At 40.1% G+C, this 20,047-nt stretch overlaps 1 protein-coding gene across 1 annotated transcript in view; it reads left to right on the forward strand.

Annotated features, from left to right (window-relative positions):
• Nucleotides 1-1,057: 1,057 nt before the first annotated feature.
• uvrag (UV radiation resistance associated gene) overlaps nt 1,058-20,047 on the forward strand; it is a 92,112-nt gene continuing 73,122 nt past the window's right edge. The window contains exons 1-6 of the mRNA XM_026183038.2: nt 1,058-1,403; nt 7,786-7,903; nt 8,244-8,278; nt 9,408-9,569; nt 11,350-11,424; nt 11,551-11,636. Of these exons, the coding sequence (XP_026038823.1) occupies nt 1,299-1,403; nt 7,786-7,903; nt 8,244-8,278; nt 9,408-9,569; nt 11,350-11,424; nt 11,551-11,636 (581 nt within the window). The 5' untranslated portion in view covers nt 1,058-1,298. The remainder of the gene's footprint in view (nt 1,404-7,785; nt 7,904-8,243; nt 8,279-9,407; nt 9,570-11,349; nt 11,425-11,550; nt 11,637-20,047) is intronic.

Consider the following 20,047-nt stretch of genomic DNA (forward strand, 5'->3'; position numbering starts at 1 on the left):
GTCATTAGTTAATTTGACTTTAGTCTCAGAAAGCCTTAATAAAGACAGGAAGTACTCTGGCTCCTTTTATCAGCTGGAAAAAAAATATGACAGGAGCAACACATCTCAGTGCAAAATGCAATTATTTCACTTTATATGCCTTGTATTCCTATTTATCTGAATTACAACCTTGTTAATTATTATTATTATTATTTGCTACTGGTTCTCTTTTATATGACTTTATTAAAACATCTTCAACATTATTAAAAAACCAATAAGAACACATCAAGTGTATGACTAGTCCATCGAGAACGTCCATTTTTATTTTCCCTAAGTTCTTTTACATTTTAACGTTTTTTGTCAAGGTGACAACGTGGATAGATAGGAGCTACTTTTGGTCGTTATCTGACTGCAGCCTTCAGTCTCCTGGCCCTTTAGAAGCGCAACTATTTAATGTGGCTGATACAGCCCCCTAGTGGTTGCTTAATGTTCTGCAGTCAGTGTGAATGAAGCTGAAATAACTGACTGTGCTGCTCACATGTAGGTGGTGGATTTACAAGTCATCGTACTTAAAGATGAATTTCAACTTTACACTACTGAGTTACACGCAAAACACAAGACCAGAATCTAAATTGGCATGCAACGTTAAGAGAGGCCTAACAAATATAACATCGACTAATTTGCTAATATGTTAAATATGTGTGTTTAAGTTTTACATTGCCTAAGCTACCCGCGTATTCTGCAGTTAGTTCCTGTCTATTTGTGTATTCGTATTATACTGTCTGTGATTTGAAAGTTAGCGAAAAAAGTTCATATCAGTTTGCATATACATTTTAAATGCTTTGATCGCTGGCTGTCTTTGTACCAGTAGAGATTATGAGATCAGTGCTACCGTTTAAACTGTCACCTGCATGTCACGCTGTACCATACAACTTCCTCATATTTTGCAGCTTTGACAGAATTCAACGGATGCTCGTCCCCTCCAGGGAGACAAACAGATGATACCGCCAATAGAAACGCGAATTTTCACGACCAGGCACCGCCTTTACGCGACGGATATTGGTTTGAGCCAATCAGCAACTGAAGTTCCGCGCCTCCTCTCCGTAGACGGATTTCCGAACGTAGCGAAATAGCCGAGAGTTTGTTTACGTCCTGTTGGTTAGCTGACAGCTGTTGTAGCGCTTTCCTCACAGAAACACTCGTGTCTGCATGTCTTTGTTAGTTTTCCGGAACTTCGTCAACTTTTAGCCAAGTGTCGTGAATGTCTGAGATGGGATGCTTTATTGAATGAGGGGCTGCTGCTAGATGCCGACAGGAGGATGAACTCCATCACCGGTCGGGTTCTTGCTATCCCCGCCGCCTCTGTCACCAACTCTGGAGCTTCAGCCTCTCGAGCCCTACATGTGGAGCTCACATCCCAGCAGGTAAATGCAAATCCCATGAGCTTTCGTTGTCATCACACTCATTCAGGTGAACTCGGGAAAACTTGGACCGGGCTCCCATATTGTGTTATGTACTAGTTTGTAACTGCTGCCCGGAGGTCCACAGCAGGCCTGGCAGGCTAGCTAGCTAGCAGTTGCTAGCTTGCAGTTAGCTAGCCCGTTGGAAATAAATGGAAGTGTGTCTGACTCGCCAGACACGCCGAAACCAGTTAGGTCGCAGTTTGGCTTTTGGAGCCTAGCCTTTTCATGGTACTGCCATATCGCATTATTTTTCTACATATTTATGTACAAAGCTGCTTCTGCTAATGGTAACTTAACTTGGCGTCATGTCAGCACGCAGGTGACAGCTAAGTAAAATCAGCATACAGCGTGTCATTATTTTGACACTAAACGCTCTCGTACGGCTGCTTTAATGTGATTTGAAGCATTTCAAGACTGAATGCGTTATTGGTCCGTTCAACCCCGGGGATTAAGTGGAAGACTTTTAAATTCCGTGCTTTCATTCATTTGACATGTAGGCTTCTCTCGTTGTGATTACGTACCTTAAACCGGAACTAAGTCTCCTACCGACAGATCTCCGTCAGTGTTTACTGGCTGGGTATTATTTGTAGTAGAAAACATGTTGTTTTCAAATATCTTTATTAGGGTTGAGATAAATGACACTTCCTCGCTTCAGTGAGCCAGAGGTCTGTGTGCTGCAGGAACCTCTTGGACTTGTTTCAACTGTTATCCTGCTTCAGACCACTAAACTGAACATTAGGAACCAAAATATGGAGTTAACCTACAGCATAAAATGAATCCTCAAACTTAAATCTTCTACTACTACTATTACTTAATGGTAGTTAAACCTCGCAAATGTGTATTGACATTTGCAAATTCTTGGGATTCATAACGTGGGTGTCACTGATGCACCATTAGATTTTCTTTTCTCAGTGAAATGACAGACAGTATAATGTATTTACACCACTAAGTGTAACTCTTTTCTCCCCCAGATAGGTGCTGGATCGATTAGATGGACACTTTGATAATGCAATTTGGAATGATTCAAACTATGTCCTCATTTTAGTACTATCGACATATTCCAATCTTATCCTGTATACTGGGTGTTTTTGTTTTTACTTTGGGAAACCACAAGTCTCTGATATGCAGTTTTTTGAGGGTGGTGTGTAAGTAAAATCTTTTACTTAAACTGCAGCTAAATACACACATTACTTGCTCTTTAAAGAATCAGTATACCAATTTGTTGTTTACGCTTATCTGTGAACTCTGGCCATGCAAATAGTTGGGTTTTTCTATCTCTTAATCGTGTGCAGTTACTGCATTACAGTGGAAACCAACTGGCTTTGTGTTTGGGCCATAAATTGCTAAAAAGTATCAGAGATTTCATTTAAAACACTTTTCCTTTGTATTTGTTTAATTAACATGGGTCCTCTTGTTTATCTGTGATCTCATTAAAAAACCTGATGATGACCTCTTAATGCAGGCTATATGCACATTCATTTTAACCACATGAGACCTAGATGGATAAATACCTTTGTCATGATGAGAAAATTGGATTGCAGAAACCACGTGGCATTTCCATACACCAACAAAGAACAAACACATCAGCATAAAAGCATACAATACATCAAGACCCTTTCATTGGACCTTACAGGATGATTTGTCCAAACTAGCTGGGAAACGTATGTGTTTCCCATGTTTAAAAATTGAACTGGTAAATGGACTGGTACTTGTATAGTGCCTTTCCACTCACTTTGAGCACTCAAAGCACTTTCTGCTACAAGCCTCATTCACCCAATCAAATGCATCCAAACCCTGTTTTTATCTATACCTAAACGCTTTATGCACTCTTAACATTCACACACACCCTGATGGATGCATTGGGAACAACTTGGGGTTCAGTATATTTCAAAATATGAACTGCGGATTGATCCAACAACCTTGTTATTGGTACCCTCTACATCTGTTGCTACAAATGCTCTATTAAGTGCCGTGAGGAATAAATTACAGTTTGGCCTGTGTTTTGTAAGCACAGGGGGTAATAGCGCCACCCAGATGGTTTCACTTTAAAAGAAGAGGCAAATGGATGCCTCTCGTCACCCACAACAGTATTTGCCTAACATCTAACACCATAACTATAAATGCGTTCCTAACTCTGTAATGCAATTCACTTCATGCTGTTACTGTCTTTCTTACAGATTTTTAGTGTTCCTCAGAGGGATTTCCAAACCAACAAAAGATTAAGAAAGTCAGAACACTTTCAGTAAAAGCACAGTAGAACATGTGGAGCATTTTAGAGCCCGCTTTGAAAGATACAAGTTTCCTTGAAAAGTTCTTTACATGTGGTCAAGAATAACCCCTAGGTACTGATATTCAGTCACAGACTGGATCAGCTGTTTGGTGATAGTGTGCTGGGATGATTGTTGCCCCCTGAAATCTTTGCTGCGTTGAGAACAAGGCCTGACCTCACAGCATTTAATGAAATTGTCCGGATCTGGTCCCTGCTGTTCCTTTCCATCATGTAGGAGATTCACTGAAGTGGTAGTAGTGTTTGTGCAGGAATTGGTGTACCAAATAAACAACACAAGAGAGAAAACACAGTCCTGAGGGGAGCCTGTGGAAGTTGTCAGTTTGTCTGAAAGTAAAGTTCCTACTCTGGTTTAACTACCAGGGAAATCCTTGATCTCGAAAGCTAAACAAGACAGAAGTGAAAATTCTGTTTCCCTTTTATCTGTTAAAATACTCAGTAAAACTGTTAAAAGTAGAGGTGGGAATCACCAGACACCCCACAATACAATATCATCACAATACTTGACTCACAATACGATATATTGGGATTATTACTTTTTTTAAACATGTTGTGATATGCTCTGTCAAGCTAAGTGTGTCCAGTGTTGCATGGTTTTCTTGGTTGCACTGATTTCATGTATGTTTGCTCAGCTAACCTTCCTGAAGGATGACGGTGCATGAGATTAACCCTCTTGTTTGTAGTATTCCCAGAGTATTTTATTTAAATAATACGGAGATTTGGCGTCTCTATATCAATAGAATACCTCCATGCTATTTATCACAATCCGGTTTTTAAGTGATGATGTGATGAATCCTGCTTCTGGGTCCAAACTACTCTGTGTTTAATAAGTCTGTTGTGTTTTAAACATGTTTTAATGCTTTGTATCTTGTTCTATTTAATCTGAACAAGCCCCTAAAACAGTCAGTGATCACTGTTGGCCTCTCTCGGTTTTTATTACCACTGTTACTTTTAAAGCTCAGTTTTTAAACCCTTACGATGTAACTCCAGCCCATGCAGCAGTATAGTAATGACTAACCTGGTATTGTGGATGGATTATCTCAGTTGTTCTCCTGACTGAAGTTTAGCCCATTTATAAGATCTGGACTTGGAAACGGCTAATGACGTCAGACTTAAAGACCAATTTTCATCAATTAAAGATCAATTTTTTAACCCAACTCGTAGTTAAAAGGCGGGGAAATGGCCACAAATACAAGTAGTGTGTGCAATACGTAAAATAGTTCAATAAATCACCCTCATACAGGGTTGGTAGGCAAATTGCAGCGGTCTCTTTGATGCCAAGTTTATGATCCCATGTACAAGACCAGTGATGCAAGGTCAGGTCTAAAGTCTTTGGGACCTGAAGGTCTAGGAGATTTAGGAACAGGAACAATTATGGATACTTTCCAAATTTAAATATTTAGTATCACAAGACTGAGATGATCTAAAAATCTTCAGATTCGACCATGCAGGTCAAGCGAAGCCTATCCCCTATCCTTATGTGGGGCATTGGTTGTTAGAGTAATGCATCTCTGGGCTTTCTTGATGACAAAGTGCCTTCTGTCTTTTAACTGTACTAAAGGTCCCTTCCGGCTGTATCATTGTAGCTCCTGAAAGCATTTTTGTCTTATAAGGTCTTTGAACTTGTTTGACACCCAAGGGTTGTCATTCGCATCATTTAATCCTTTTGGTTGGGACCACAGAGTCCACACAGAAATGAATATAATCAGTCACATGTGTAGTGTGATCATTAATGTCAGCACTCTCAAAGACCTCCCATACAGTGCAGTCAAAGCAGCCCGGCCACACATTGTCATGTCAGTGTAGGGTCTTTCTTCTGTCTCAGTAGCCTCTCATAGACAGGATAAACCACACTACGATCAGACGCCCCTAGAAGCGGAATCAGTGTCGTCATCTTTGACAGTTCCATAGCACCAGAATCTTCTATTTCCTGGTGGGACAGTCGACCTATTGGTGGCATGAGTGAAGCTTACTTTATTGGTACGCTAATGCGAAATTGTAATGGGACATCATTTAAATTCTTAAATGTGCACCAATCTTTCCAGTTTAGAAGGGAGTTTGAAACTCTGTGACCTTACTGGTTTACTTGTTTACTGAGTAAACACTGACTCACTTTACAGGTTATAATCAGTGCTAATCTCAGGCTAGATAATACATGTTTTAACTGAGCAGTTTTGAATACTTTGAGTACTCCACAAAGTAAGTGTGTGTGTGTGTGTGTGTGTGTGTGTGTGTGTGTGTGTATATACTATAATTGTGAAAAGCAAACAACAAGCATGCACTTTGACCTGATGCACTGTTTTCGGGGTTGACTACTGTGGACTAAGTGAAAACTGTCGCTTTATCTCTGGGCCATAACCTGAGATTCAGCTCTCATCAGCAGCTATGATCCATGACATAAATTCAGGGGAGTTTGAGGTCCATGAATCCACCTTACATGCATTTGCATCCCACTCGGTACACATGGGCAAAACTGGTACTTGGGAGTTTAAATTAGCAGCAGTCCAGAAACTGGTCCAGTAGTGCATGACATGAAAACTTTGAAGGGAAAATTGCATTTAGTTAAGTCATTTTAGATTTATATGGCACGTAGATTCTAGGAACTTTTCGGTCACACTTTTTTATGTGTGTGACCAAAAGGTCCCTTGCGTGTAGTTAATAAGAGGAGATAATCCACTTCAGATGACTGGAAATACTGAGTTTGGTTTATGCAGTACACATGATACCAATTTGCTTGCTGTGAAATAACTTGACACTTATTTGCCCTACCCTCTCATGCATAAATGTCACATTACATAAACTTCTTGGGCAATCAGAAGAGCTTTTAGGACCATTTGTCCTGTCCCACTTATTCGAACATTTGCATTCTCACCTATACGTGTCTGGGTTTAGTTTTCAGTGCTGCAGTTCATATATGAAAAAAGCTTACGTTTATTTTTAAATGTATGAGAGTGGGGATTTGTTGGAAGCCTCTTGCATAAAGTTGGCATCAGTTTTAACTGTCTGTACTTAATAAACTGGCATTCAAGTGTGTTTTCTTATCAGGGCTACCTGTCGTATCTGCTTTAGTTTGGTCAGTCCACTCTGTAAAACAGGGGTTGGCGACTCCAGGTCTCGAGGGCCGGTGTCCTGCTCCAAAATAATGTCTGCATGCTCATGAATAACAGAAGGCTTGTGACCACCTAGTCACCCAGATTACAAGCCACGTGTCACCATCAGACTTGTATGGTCGTTTTATAACATGCGGTCAACTTTGCAGTGCTCTTCTGTTCGAGCGTAGTCTGAGAGGACTCTGATGTTTGAACTGTTTTGAATAATTTTGCTGTTTTATTTTTGTTTTCCATGTGGTCCATGTTTCCTGTTGAGAAATGTACATTATAAAATTAATAAGGAGAGGGTTAAAAGTCCCCTGGAGAACAATCATTTGTTTGTTTTTGAAGTCGTTAATCTTTTGGGAAATCCCATGACTTAGATTTGTCCTCGCTATGGCTGCAGGAAGGAGGTGGGCCGGCCATTCAAGGGAAAGGTTAGACTGTAGGATGTGCCGTCCAGAGGGGCCGATGGCGCGATATGGCAGCCTCGCTTCTGTCATTCTGCCCCCGGACAGCTGTGGCTACAACTGTAGCTGCCTCCACCAGTGTGTGGATGAATAGTGGAATTGTAAAGTGCTTTGAGGGTCTCGAAAAGCGCTTGATCTAAAAGATTTCCCAGGAATCTTTTAGATCAAGACATGAGATTTTTAGTAGATTGAAAAGACTGTTCACTAACAAAGTCCTTGACTTCAAAAACTTCAAACAATCCAGTCTTAAAGTGTTGCTGGATTGATTTAAAAAGTAACTGATGACTGACATAATGTTACAATGAAGATGAGTAACGCCTCCATTACTTATGCTGCCTCTGTGCATGAGAAAGGACGGCTATTTTAAGCTGTTTTATATGTGGGATAGATTTGACCAATCACATGAGCCAAATTAAGCTGGTTACAGAACTCTGTTATCAATAATCGTCACTATTTCTCATTGTCTCTCTCCCTCTCTATTTCCTCCTGGCAAACAGAGACGGTTGCGTCATCTTCGGAGCATCGCAGCCAGAAACATTGTCAACAGGAATGGCTCTCCACTGCTGGACACGTACTTCACCCTCCACCTTTGTATAGGAGACCGCATTTCTAGAGGTCGGTGTTAACGTCCTCTCACACACTACTGATCATGTTTATCCTGTACAATTTTTTTTTTTTTTATCAAGAGGCTTTTAAATAAAGTTAAATGGGCAGTGCGCATATTTATATTTATTTTGTACTTGCAGCAAGTTGTAGTTTAGTATCTCAGGCAAATGCATTTGAAAGTGGCACTAACACTGTACCGTTCCTCTGATTTTGGAACATGCAGTCAGTGCAAAATTTGTATGTGATAGATTTGTGTAACTGGTGTCCAGCTGAGCTTCAGCAAAACATGTTCAGGGTTTAGTTCCTCCTGTTTATTGTGCATTAATCAACATTCTTTCATGTTTCTTAGATTTTTACAAGAGTGAAGTCATACGAGACTCACTGGTGAGTAAACTAACCCTCAGACGCTTCCTCTCCGCGTCCTGGGATAGGTCCAGTATGTTGTCATTTCCTGTAGCCTGCTGTTGGAGAATGTACTCATTACGAGCAGCGAAGCAGTGCTGTATTTTATGAATGCTAAGCTTGGCATTTATCTGATCCCTTCTTGCCAGTCACACATGTAGCCAGCTCTTGTTTAACATGATTTGCTGAATAAAATATCAGGCGTGTGTCGGCATGAATAAAATTTGATCCGTGTTTCTCTTAAACAGCTTTTTCTTTTGGCCTGCATGCATCATTAAGCTGTGCAAATGACCGTGCTGTGTCGTATTACCTTGTCGTTGTGTGTGGTTTTGTTTTTTTTGTTTTTTTTTAATTTCCACTTTTATTTGTGATGCAGACACAGCTATGCACAAAACTACAGACGTAACCAATTACAATTACTGTTTGGGCTTGCTGCCGAGCCATGAGCTGACCTAAGCTGCTTTCCAGGCGTACTCGTCAGTACCTTCAGCAGACAGACAGTGTAATGCACTTCAGGAGTCATGACTCCTGTCGTCTCCCAGCACAACTTCCTCCTGTTTTATTTAACATCTGTGCTGGCGTTCTCGGCTATTCCATCTCCTTCCTGTCATCGCTCATATAAGGAACTGTTTCCTGTTGCTCTTCCTGTTTTCATTCCCCTCTGCTTCTAATGCTAGTTCTTATCTTCACCTGTGGATTGTACTTCTGCTTTTGGCCTTCCTCTCCTGCCTGTCCATGAAAGTTACCCAGGGAAAAAGAGATTTTTCTGTATGATGAAGGGAAATGGTACATAGTTAAATGATGTAAATGACTCCAGTTGTGTGCCGCTGAACCAGCGGTCATGCTGTCGTTCTGAACGTTCAGGGACAGACTACAAACAGAAATGGGGATCAGACTTTAAGGTTAATGCAGAACAGAATGATTCAGTTACTCTGCAGTGGTTAAGGATCACTGTATGGATTTAAGAGGTAACATAAATTTTGCTCTCAGATTTTTATTTCAAACTCTTGAACCTATCCTCCCATTAAAAACAAAAAGTCAGAAAGTAGAAAAGATTTAAGATGTGACTGCTGTTCCTTTTGAAATGTGTGTGTTTATGGATCTTTGTTAGAATCCAACTTGGCGGAGCCTGGACTTTGGCATGCTCCCAGACCTTCTGGACACCTCAGTGTCTTGCTTTGTGGTGAGAATCTGGGGAGGGCAGAAGGAACAGTACCAGCTCCTCATCGAATGGAAGGTTAATTTGGACGGCCTCAGATACACGGGGCAGCAGGTCAGCAAACACACCCAAGAGCAACAAAGTAGCAACACAATATATAATTTTTCCTGAGGCTTTCTGTGTGGCTTTTGAAAAAGTGAATTGTTACTGCAAAAATCTAATAGTACAGTTTTGATCTTTACAAAGGATTTGTTGGATATGATCTGACACATGTGTTAAATGTTGAATAGCTGAATGTGTAATTAAATCCTTCTAAGAGCGCGATGCATGCATTTCCGTTCTGTCCATGTGGTTTACGTTACTTCATGACATATCAGTAGTTATGAGCAGGGCTGTTGCTGTGCTCTTAGCAAGTTTATGTGTAAAATGATCACTTGGACTCGGCTGCACAGTTCTGTGTATGAAATATTTTTCATCTACTTGGAATTTATACAAGTGGATGAATCTAGTTCAAAGGTAGCAAGGCTGAGGTGATGCTCACTGCTGTGAGCGAGTGAATGTGGGGTGAGCCATATTTGGAGTTGAACATTTAACTCTGGATCTGCGTTTGAGTTTTAATTTCTAAATATTTGAACATGAAAACTAAGTAGTTCACTAAATGGAAATCTTTCTGTCAATTTAAAGGGGTCTTATATGCAGTGCTTAACAAACTGATTGTTGGTGTAAGATTTATGGCACAGCTGGCCTGAATGAACAGTTTTAGTATTTACAAAATAATTTTTTTTAATGTTTCTGTCATTTAAATTGGCATTTATGAGCAAACTCTTTAATCAAAATGATATTTCTAATGCTAAAATATAGTTACTATTGTTATAAAATAATTTTCAAATTTACTGTTTAAGAAAAGAAACATTTATTTATTTTTTATTAAGATGCTGAGTTACAGTGATTTATTTCCATTTTTAAAAAATCATCAAAGAAGTCCAGTGTGATTGGGTGTAACAGTAAATGAATTCAGTTTATTTGCTTAATAAATAACAACATGCTTTTAGTTTAAACTTTCTAAAATATGTTCAATATTTTTCTCTATGTGGTCTAATAAGTTTAAGTACTGCATGCACATTATTAAATGTGAATAATCGCAGTAGAAACAAACTGTGGTTAGAAATACAAGTCCCCAAACATTAAACTTTCTAAATTACTTTCAGTCATATAGAATAAATTTATTGGTGCCTATTTTACTGTAATGTCATCTAGTTGCTAACATTAGGTAAAATGATTATTGTGACTGTCTGTCGTTGCGTCAGTTCACTCTTTTATTCGGTTACACCAAATGTTCTTTCACTCAGAGTTAAATCATCTAAAAATGCACCGAGCGTATATACGTTACATTACATGATTGTAAATAACTTCCATCAGTGTAACAAATGCTTAGTGCTTTATATTTTGACAGTAATCAAAGAAAATTGCAATTCTCTTCCTCATCGTCTTCAATACAATTCTCTTTTCCCGTGCATGCCACATATATGTCAGTGGTAGGGAAACAACCAGTGATTATGTAGCAGGCTGCTCATTAGTGTAATGCGCCACATGCTGCATTGATTCAGTAGTAATATGAAATGTCTGCATGTGAAAATGTGATTTAGAGCTTCAGAATCTAGCTGTCTGTTTGGCTCTTTGCGTGAAAAGTTTGGCCCATTCAAAGCCTTCATCAAAATAGTAAATGCAGTTCAAATGCTGATGAAGAACTCAATGTTATTCCAATTTATTCAAATCCAGACTGCATTGGAGGTTGGTAAACAGCACAGTCTCATGCACATCCAGATGCAGCCGTCCTTTGTTCTGAGACTCTGTCCCCGTACAATCAGCCTTTTCTGCCCTGCTTTGTCCACAGATTCGATCCAGAAATCCAAATGAGATCATATTTGGATTGAATGATGGCTATTATGCAGCTGACTTTGATCAGAAGGTATGTCCTTTCGCCTGTTTTCTAAAGCTTCTTGCATGACAATAGAATACCAAGTTCAAATCTTGTTAGCATTGTTTCGACGTTGTTTGGCTTCTGCGCTGAAACTCAGACATGTGGCTGTTTCAGGATCAGTCGGAGCGTAAGAAAAACAGCCTGCTTCAGGTTGACCAGAGTTCAGTCAGGAACTCGTACAGCGTTTTTTCTCTGCTCAGGTAAGATTCAAGCTGTGCAGCATTGTCGCATCTCATATTCATTTTATGGAGCTGGCCTTAAATCAAATGTAGTGAATCACGTTTTATGGGGAGCATCTTCTGCTGACAAATAGATCCATTCAGTTTTATTTATACAGCACTGAATCACAACAGCAGTCGTCTCAAGGCGCTTTATATTGTAAGGTTGACCCCACAATAATACATACAGAGAAAAACCCAACAATCATATGACCCCTATGAGCAGCACTTTGGTGACAGTGGGAAGGAAAAACCTCTTTTAACAGGAAGAAACCTCCAGCAGAACCAGGCTCAGGGAGGGGCGGGGCCATCTTCTTCTTCTTCTTCTTCTTCTTATTATTACTTTTATTAAATAGGTCTTTCTTGCTTTTATCATAAATATTTTCAATACATTTCCTGTGTTTTACTTGCCTTTTGTGGGTTTTACTTGGGTATTTGCTGTCCAGCAGATGGTGCCAGAGGAACAGTTTTATTTTAGAGTCGTTGTGAGGGAAGCTCTGCAACTTGGTAGTAACTCATACATCCCAGAGTGAACACTGTTGGTCTCAGACAAAATAAAACTATTGAATTACAGATTTTAATCACCTTTTCATTAGGTCTGTGGCAGTCTTGTGGTTGTGGGGTACTTGAGGATATGGAGTGTAAAAAGGATTGCAATGCATTTTTACGCCACAGGAGGGAGACAAAAATTTGCCGAGTAAGTTGCTAGTTGTTGGGAGAAACCCTGGTTCAGTAATTAGGAACTTGAGACATAAGGGCCGGCTGCATCTGTTGACAAACAGGCTTGTTGTTCTGCATTTATATTTAAATGTGGTAGAACGTAAACAGCACTTACAGAATCACCAGGGCTTCCCCAAGGGGAAACCCTCTGTTTACCAATCGTGTAATTACCCCCAGTTTTGTCTAAATAAATATATATTTGGAAAGTTTCAAGTTAGATGTTTCCAAAATAAGATAACGGTCCTGTCATTAGGTGCATTATGAAGGCTTGCACTAAGATTTTCCTCCTTTAAGAATTAAATAAGGGGCCATAAATGCGTCACAGGCCTTTGCAATGTCAAGTAAATGGAGTTATGCCAAAGCTGTCTGAACTTTAACAGTCTAGAAGTGGTCATGGTTTATGGTTATATGAGTGGAGACCATCGCCTCTCCAGCAGCTTGAAGGAGAAAAAGCCCAGTTTGAATCACAACTTTTATGACCTCTGCTCTGGCTTCTTCTATTATCGTAGCCTTCGTCTCCATCCTCTTCTTTCTATCCACACCACATGGGATCTGTGGGGTTTACCACACTTAGGTTTGTTTATTTGTTTAAGGAACCCCATTAGCTTCCACAACAGGGGTTGCTAGTCTTCCTGGGGCCCAAACCATCAAATACCATCGAATAAAATGTTACACAATGAATTGGATGCAAAATATCCACATAATTTGGCTCTTACATCCACAATAAGGTTTTACAATTCTGAAAATATAAGCACGTAAATATTAAAAAATATAAAAAACACTCAAACAAAATACACAATTTCCATTACAAGTGACATTACCCTCTACAATTTTTACAAATAAATTAAAAACTGCCTAAATAGGCTTTTAGGTGATTTTTAAAATTATGAATAGAAGCCAATTCTCTAATTGCATAAGGCAACTTATTCCACTGAAAAGATGCTTTAAATATAACAGAGTTTTTCAGAAAGTTACTTTTAACTCGAGGAGTCACTAAATTGTGGTTAGTTGAGAATCGTGTGGCATGATTATGTATTTCATCTGGATGCTGCAACTGAGCATAAAAAAGTGTGGTGTGTTTACCAGTATTGCTTTCTTTAAAAATACAAGTAAGCCATAGTATAATTTAACTTGTACAGAAAGCCAAGAAAGTTTACCGCGCATTTTATCAATATCTGTATAATATGAACACCTTAACACTAATCTGGCCGCCCTATTTTGGACTAACTGAAGTCTGTTCAGATTTAGCTGCTGACCAAATGACTGAGCAATACTCTAGATGAGATAATACTAGTGCATTAATGACATCTTTCATAACTGAAGAAGTAATATAAAAGGAGCATTTCCTAGCTATAGCTATGCCCTGTCCCATTTTCTTAATAACAGAGTTGATGTGCTGAGACAATGAAAGGTGGTGGTTTATGGTAACACCAAGTAATTTAGTCTGGGTGACCTGTTCTAATACCGATCCAGCTATGGAAAGATTTAGTTGTGGGCTGTTGACTAAGCGTCCTCTACTTCCTATTAACATGTCTTTGGATTTAAACACGTTTAAAATCACGTTGTTTTTACTTATCCAGTCAAACACGTTCAGCAAATCTAGTTGTAACACGCTGGTCAATTCAGAGTAGCTACTGGCTGAATAAAACACGGTGGAGTCATCAGCATACATTACAAGATGAGATTTATCCAGGACGTACGGCAGATCGTTTGTAAAGACTGAACACAGAAGTGGACCGAGGCAGCTGCCTTGGGGTAGACCACAGTTCATTTCACAGCCCTCCGAGAAATAACCGTTATAATAAACCTTTTGCCTTCTTCCAGACAAATAACTTTCCATCCAGCACAAAGCAGCTGGTGAAAATCCATAACATTTTAGTTTATCTATCAAAAGATCATGATTTATCAAATCAAATGCAGCACTAAAATCCAAAAATACCACCCCGGCCAAATTCCCATTATCTAGATATTTGTACCAGTTATCTGTCATGTGACTGAGAGCTGAGCTGGTGGAATAACCAGGTTTGTAGGCATGTTGAAACTGAGCGAGTAACTGATTTTCTGTTAGGTAATGTTGAATTTGTTCATAGACAATCCTCTCCATAATTTTACTTAGAACGGGGAGCAGACTAATAGATCTGCTATTGACACCATTAAAAACGTCATTCTTGTTTTTAGGGATGGGAATTATTTTCGATTCTTTCCACTGCAATGGAAATAAGCTGCATGCCAAAGATCTATTACATATGGGACATATAGGAAGGGACACAAACTTGCAGTTTGCTGTCTGTGTTATCAGAGCCGGAGGATGTATCGTCAGGAAGTGATATCAATAAGCGCTCTACCATCTCCACACTCACTGCCTCAAACTTAAATTGGCATTGCTTATTATTCACGATAACATCCTGTATAAGACGACGTGATAAGGTGGGATCGCCTCTGCTCATATTAGATTTTAAATTTGTTATTTTATTGCTGTAGTTATTCACAAAATAATTGTCCTTAGCTTTACTTATAAACGTTCCACCCGTGTAGATGTGAGACACCACCGGAGCAAGATCTCTACCCATTATATTATTTAAAACTTTCCACACCTTCTTGCTGTCCTTACTGGCCTCCTTGAGCTTAAGTTGATAATATTCTTTCTTCTTGTGCCTATTCAGTTTAGTTACTTGATTTCTTAACTCGCGATATCTTGCCCACTCTTGTGGGTTGATCCCTTCTATTTCCTCACACTGCTCTGTCTGCAGCTTCCACCTCTGTCAGTGTTTTTTTTGGCTTGGTGCACTCACATGCACATGATTTATTATTATTATGTACTATAACATGACTCATCAGACATGGTGCACTATTGTAGTATATATTGTAGTATATATATATATATATATATATATATATATATATATATATATATATATATATATATATATATATATATATATATATATATATATATATATATATATATATATATATATATATATATATATATATATATACTACAATATATATATATATATATATATAAATAAAAAAAAAATGTCTTCAAACAGCAGTTGTGCATGTCCACTGCAAACACCCACAGTGTCGAGATCTGGCCCAGCTCTCTCCGGCTCTCCTTTCTGGCCCGGCGCAGCGTGTCTTTGTTAATGCTGTGTGTTAATGGAAATTGATGAGGGCGGCTTCACAGAGAGCTTGCTGATCTTGATAAATGGCGGTAATTTGTCAGCAGATTCATAGTGTGCTTTTTCGGCCTGGCTCCAGCACCCTTCGCTTGTGTGAGTAACATGTTGATGTGAGCTAGCCAACACAACACATCTCATATGGTGAGATGAAGAGGGAGCAAACAGATCATCAATCAGCAAACGCCTGTCTCTTTCAGTGAGGCTGTGATAGAGGGCAGGCCACATCCTACAAAGAGCAAGGCCCCTGTGTGGGTAGAAAAAAAATGTGACAGCTGTTCAACAAAGCCCCCCCTTTATGTAGAGACTATTAATAAAGGTTCAGATATTCTTTGACCCCCCAAGTATGCTTGTCTGTCCTGGCAGAGCTTGTAAGTGGAATAATTATTTGGTAGGACAGGGTGGAAGCTTGTAGCTTGGTTTTAATTTTGATATCACCAACTCATGATTCTAATTGTTTTGCAGTTTAAACTTGTGTCACACCGAAGTAGTGTGAAGTGAGAGTGTGCACGTCGTGGTCCCTGCTCTCTGAAACCAGTTTAAAGAGTCATGCACTTGTAAACCCTGCTGGCCTTATGATGATGTGACACATGGTAAACATGGTTCTTGGAGCAGAACTTTTCACAGGTTAGCATAATGTCTCAAACGCCCAAAGCCTAAAAGGGAGGCTTCTCTTCTTCTTGGTGGTCAGAGCCACATGTTGTCTCCTGACTTCCTTGCGTATGCTCGTACGTGGACTACATGTACGTCCGGTGTGTGTCAACGGAAGCCGTGCACAGTGTTGCTGAACTCAATGGGGGGAGGGGCTTCGTGCCTTCAGAGACTGTTGAGGTGCTAATGCTTTCCTGCAGGCAGCCCCTGAGGTCAGCAAGCCTGCTGGTTGTTTCATTCCTCTGGAGCAACACGACCAATCGTTATTTCAGATATGCTGCGTGTGTCATTTTGTTTCAGTTATTTACCTCACTGCCTGTCCTCCGAAACACATCTTTCAGCCTGAGATTGCTTCCTCCAGAGATCCATGTTTCCAGTTTGTCTGCTGTTCCTGACGCTGCCCATTACTCGTCCGATTTTCTCTCACTGTCTGCAGCGTTACAGCCCCTCTGGTGTGTGCCTAGCATTGCAGGCTTTTATCTCAGCTTGTTGACGTAAGGATTACTCCTTCCACATGTACAGTACTAAGCTATAGTCTCTCTTTCTGTTTCCTGGCTTCTTAAACAAAAGAGTGCAAGCTTTGACTAACAGCGTTCGGACGTTTTAAAAAAGAAAAAGGCTAATTACACCAGCCTAAGTGAGCATAACTAATAATTTGACACTTTTAGAGTAAGACCAGCGTAAGGAGCCTACACTTGTGACTCATCACGGCAATCCAGCCTTCCAGAGTTGTCTAAATGCTTGACCCCTTTTTGACCCTTTCAAGACTAAACATATCTTTCCTCGAGATCTCTCTGGCTTCCCTGCATCTTTGTTGTAGCTCGTGTAAACATGGCTTATAGCAACAGATCCCCACAAAAACACCAGCCCGGAGCAGGAGAAGCACATACACGGGCTCGCCAAAGAAACTTCTCAGCAGTAATCTTATCTTTCAGTCCATGTGGATGGAGACAATGGAGAGGTGATGTGAATAGCAAGTAGTTAAATGTGTTGACATTCTTTCGCTGTGAGATATAGGCAGCGGCGAGAAGAGTTGTTTGCTGTGATTTTCCTACGTTGTGTTCTCTGTATTGTCCCTGGCAGAGGTGTGTAGTGGGATCTTACCCTCCATTTGTTGTTTTCAATGGGTTAATTGGGCGGCCCTGTTCACCCTGTGCTGGTTGCTAGAAATGAATGCAGCACAGTCGTTAATCTGTGGGCTTGTTTCCTTTGATCCAGGATTGTTTGACAAATGCATTGGGTACACTTACATGGGATAAACAGGTGGAAGTCTGGGCAGGCCACACAGTGAGTACTCCTTTACAGTCAGTGTAAAGCAGAAAGAAATGTGTTTGTCACACCACAGAAACGTGTTATCAACCACCCAGCCAAACACCCAAATATTTTTAAAAATTACAAAGTGTGAGGAAAAAATAGGTGATTTAAAAAAATGTAAATTGTGAGAGAGAGAAAAGCCTGCTGAGAGGGTGCTGACTGACAGCTCTCACATAATCGACTGGATTCCCCCTGCAGGAGACTTTGAGGAGTTGCCCTCGGCGTAGATTTAATTGAACCACACAGGAAAGGAAACGAATCACAACATACATTTAGTCACTTTACATCTGTTTCTCCTTCTTGTGCCAGACTCCACTGTGGTCTCGTGTACCCGAAGGAAAGGAACCCTCTAGAGTCTGAGGTGTTGCTCTTGGGTTTTTTGCACGGTGTGACCATTTGTTGGCACATCCACTCCTGGGAAGGCATTGTGTTAACATACACTCCCACACTCAAACTGCCAAAACCTCTGCTTTTATGGGAGTAGGCACACTTAATTATCAATTAACCGAGTGGATTTGATTAGCAGCACCTTGCTACTTCTCTCCCCTCTTAATTCCAGCGGGAGCAGTAAGGACGTACTACATTTTTCACAAACTGCTTCTGCGTAGTTTTTGTTAAATAAAGAATGACATGTTGTAAAATAATGTTGTTGTTCATCTGAGGTTGAATTTGTAATTTTAAGACCTATTTGTGCTCCGGTCATTTTGTTTTAGTGTTTCCTGATGAACGAAACCTGAAAGAATCAAGAGCAGCTCTACTACTTGATATTGTAAGAAACTGAAAGATCGCCTGCACATGCAAATGATAGAAAAGATTCAGCTAACTACAGCCACTGCATAGTGATGTCCTCTTTTCGAGTCGTCTGCCCGAGTAACAGAGCAGCACAAGGCCACCCTTGAAGTTTAGCTCTCACGTTCTTTCAGATGAGAAACGACATGTTCCCAGGTGCCTTCTTGTTTGTAAGCCAGATGACACATCTGTATTTGCTGATTCGTTCTCAGTCCTCATTTACAAAAGTGCAGATTCAGGACTACATCATGGCTGCAAATGTTTATTTCAATATAATCAGCAAAGGTAAATGAACAGAAAACAAAAGCTGCGTTGCACGGAGGCAGCCCCTCCCCTCCAGTTTCCTTCCTGTTATCAAAAAATACTTAGCATTTATTGAATTTATTCTGTAAACCTTTACCCAGAGTTTCCAACAGTGCCTTCTTTTTTTTTATCAAAAAAATCTGGGTGCGAGTTTCATGCGACACCTCATCGTATCTAGAATCCAAGGAGCAGATGCTGTTGTTTGTCCGATGTTTATCATTACGAAGGGTTGAGCGCAGAGCCTCAGTCATAACTTCCTGCGTGTCCACAGCAGAGTTGTCAGGCATGAAAACAATGGCCACATGAGCTGGTGTTTGCTGGACAGTTACTCGGATCTTAAAGAGACCCACTGAGAGCGTACAGCGTGAACACCCCCTGCCTCCCCTCTGCTGCAGTGATTGCTGTGCTTCAGACCGAGGCTCATGGAGAGATAACGGAGCAGACATGCGTGAAAAGGAGAGAGGAGATAACAGCTCTCACCTGAGGGAACGCACTGCTATCACCTAAACAGATGAAGCTTTCAAAACAGATTCATCCTGATCTTTCAAAAGATTATCAACAACTCTTATCACTGTCACCTCAGACAGATTAAAAAAATCTAAGAGGTGTGGTTCCCCTGCAGGACAGCTACTTACAGCTCTATCTACATCATTATAGAAGCGTTTTTGTTGTTGTTTTGGTTCTTGAAGAAGTATATTTTCATTACAAAAAGCCTCCCCGGTCTGAAATTATTATGCTTTATTCCTCATTTAGATGAAGAGACCTAGTGTCATTATTTCATGTGTAAGGCACTTGAACAGCATTTTCTATTTTTGTTTTCTTTTGTCTTTGAGCCAGAAGTTGCCTTATATGGATAAAAGGTTGCAGTGCTGATTTATCAGCTAATACTAGCAAGCTGCATTACTCCATCGTGTGTGTGCGCAATACTCAGACACACCTAACAGCTGATAAGAACTTAAGTTACAGTCTATTAAAACACAAAAATTTCACTCACCGAGAATGAAGCCCAAACCTCTTGGATGGTCTGTCCCGCACATTAAGCCATAATATTATTTAGATAAAAATACCATAAAAGAGACCAGCAACACACCCACAGTGACACTCGGTGACTCAAAGTACTGGATGAGGCCTGGATGCTGATTGGTTCCAACTGCCTATCCTGGGATACCTACCGTTCTGTGTAGCCACGCCCCTAAGTCCATTTTCTAGGACAGAGTTGCACTAAAAGCTGCACAAGGGGGCAAAAACAGTTCTTGCTACCAGGCCGTAAAACAGCTTTTTGAGTTGGTTGTTGTAACATTAGTAACATTGTTGTAACATCAACTCCCTTTTTTTGGAATCAGCGATTGCTAACATGAGAGCTGACAATCGATGCACTGCTCTTGGTGCACAAATCAAATAAAGGGAGTTGATGAGCTCTTTGTTACAATATAT

This window comes from Astatotilapia calliptera, chromosome 10 (assembly GCF_964374335.1).
Source record: "Astatotilapia calliptera chromosome 10, fAstCal68.1, whole genome shotgun sequence".
NCBI lineage: Eukaryota > Metazoa > Chordata > Actinopteri > Cichliformes > Cichlidae > Astatotilapia > Astatotilapia calliptera.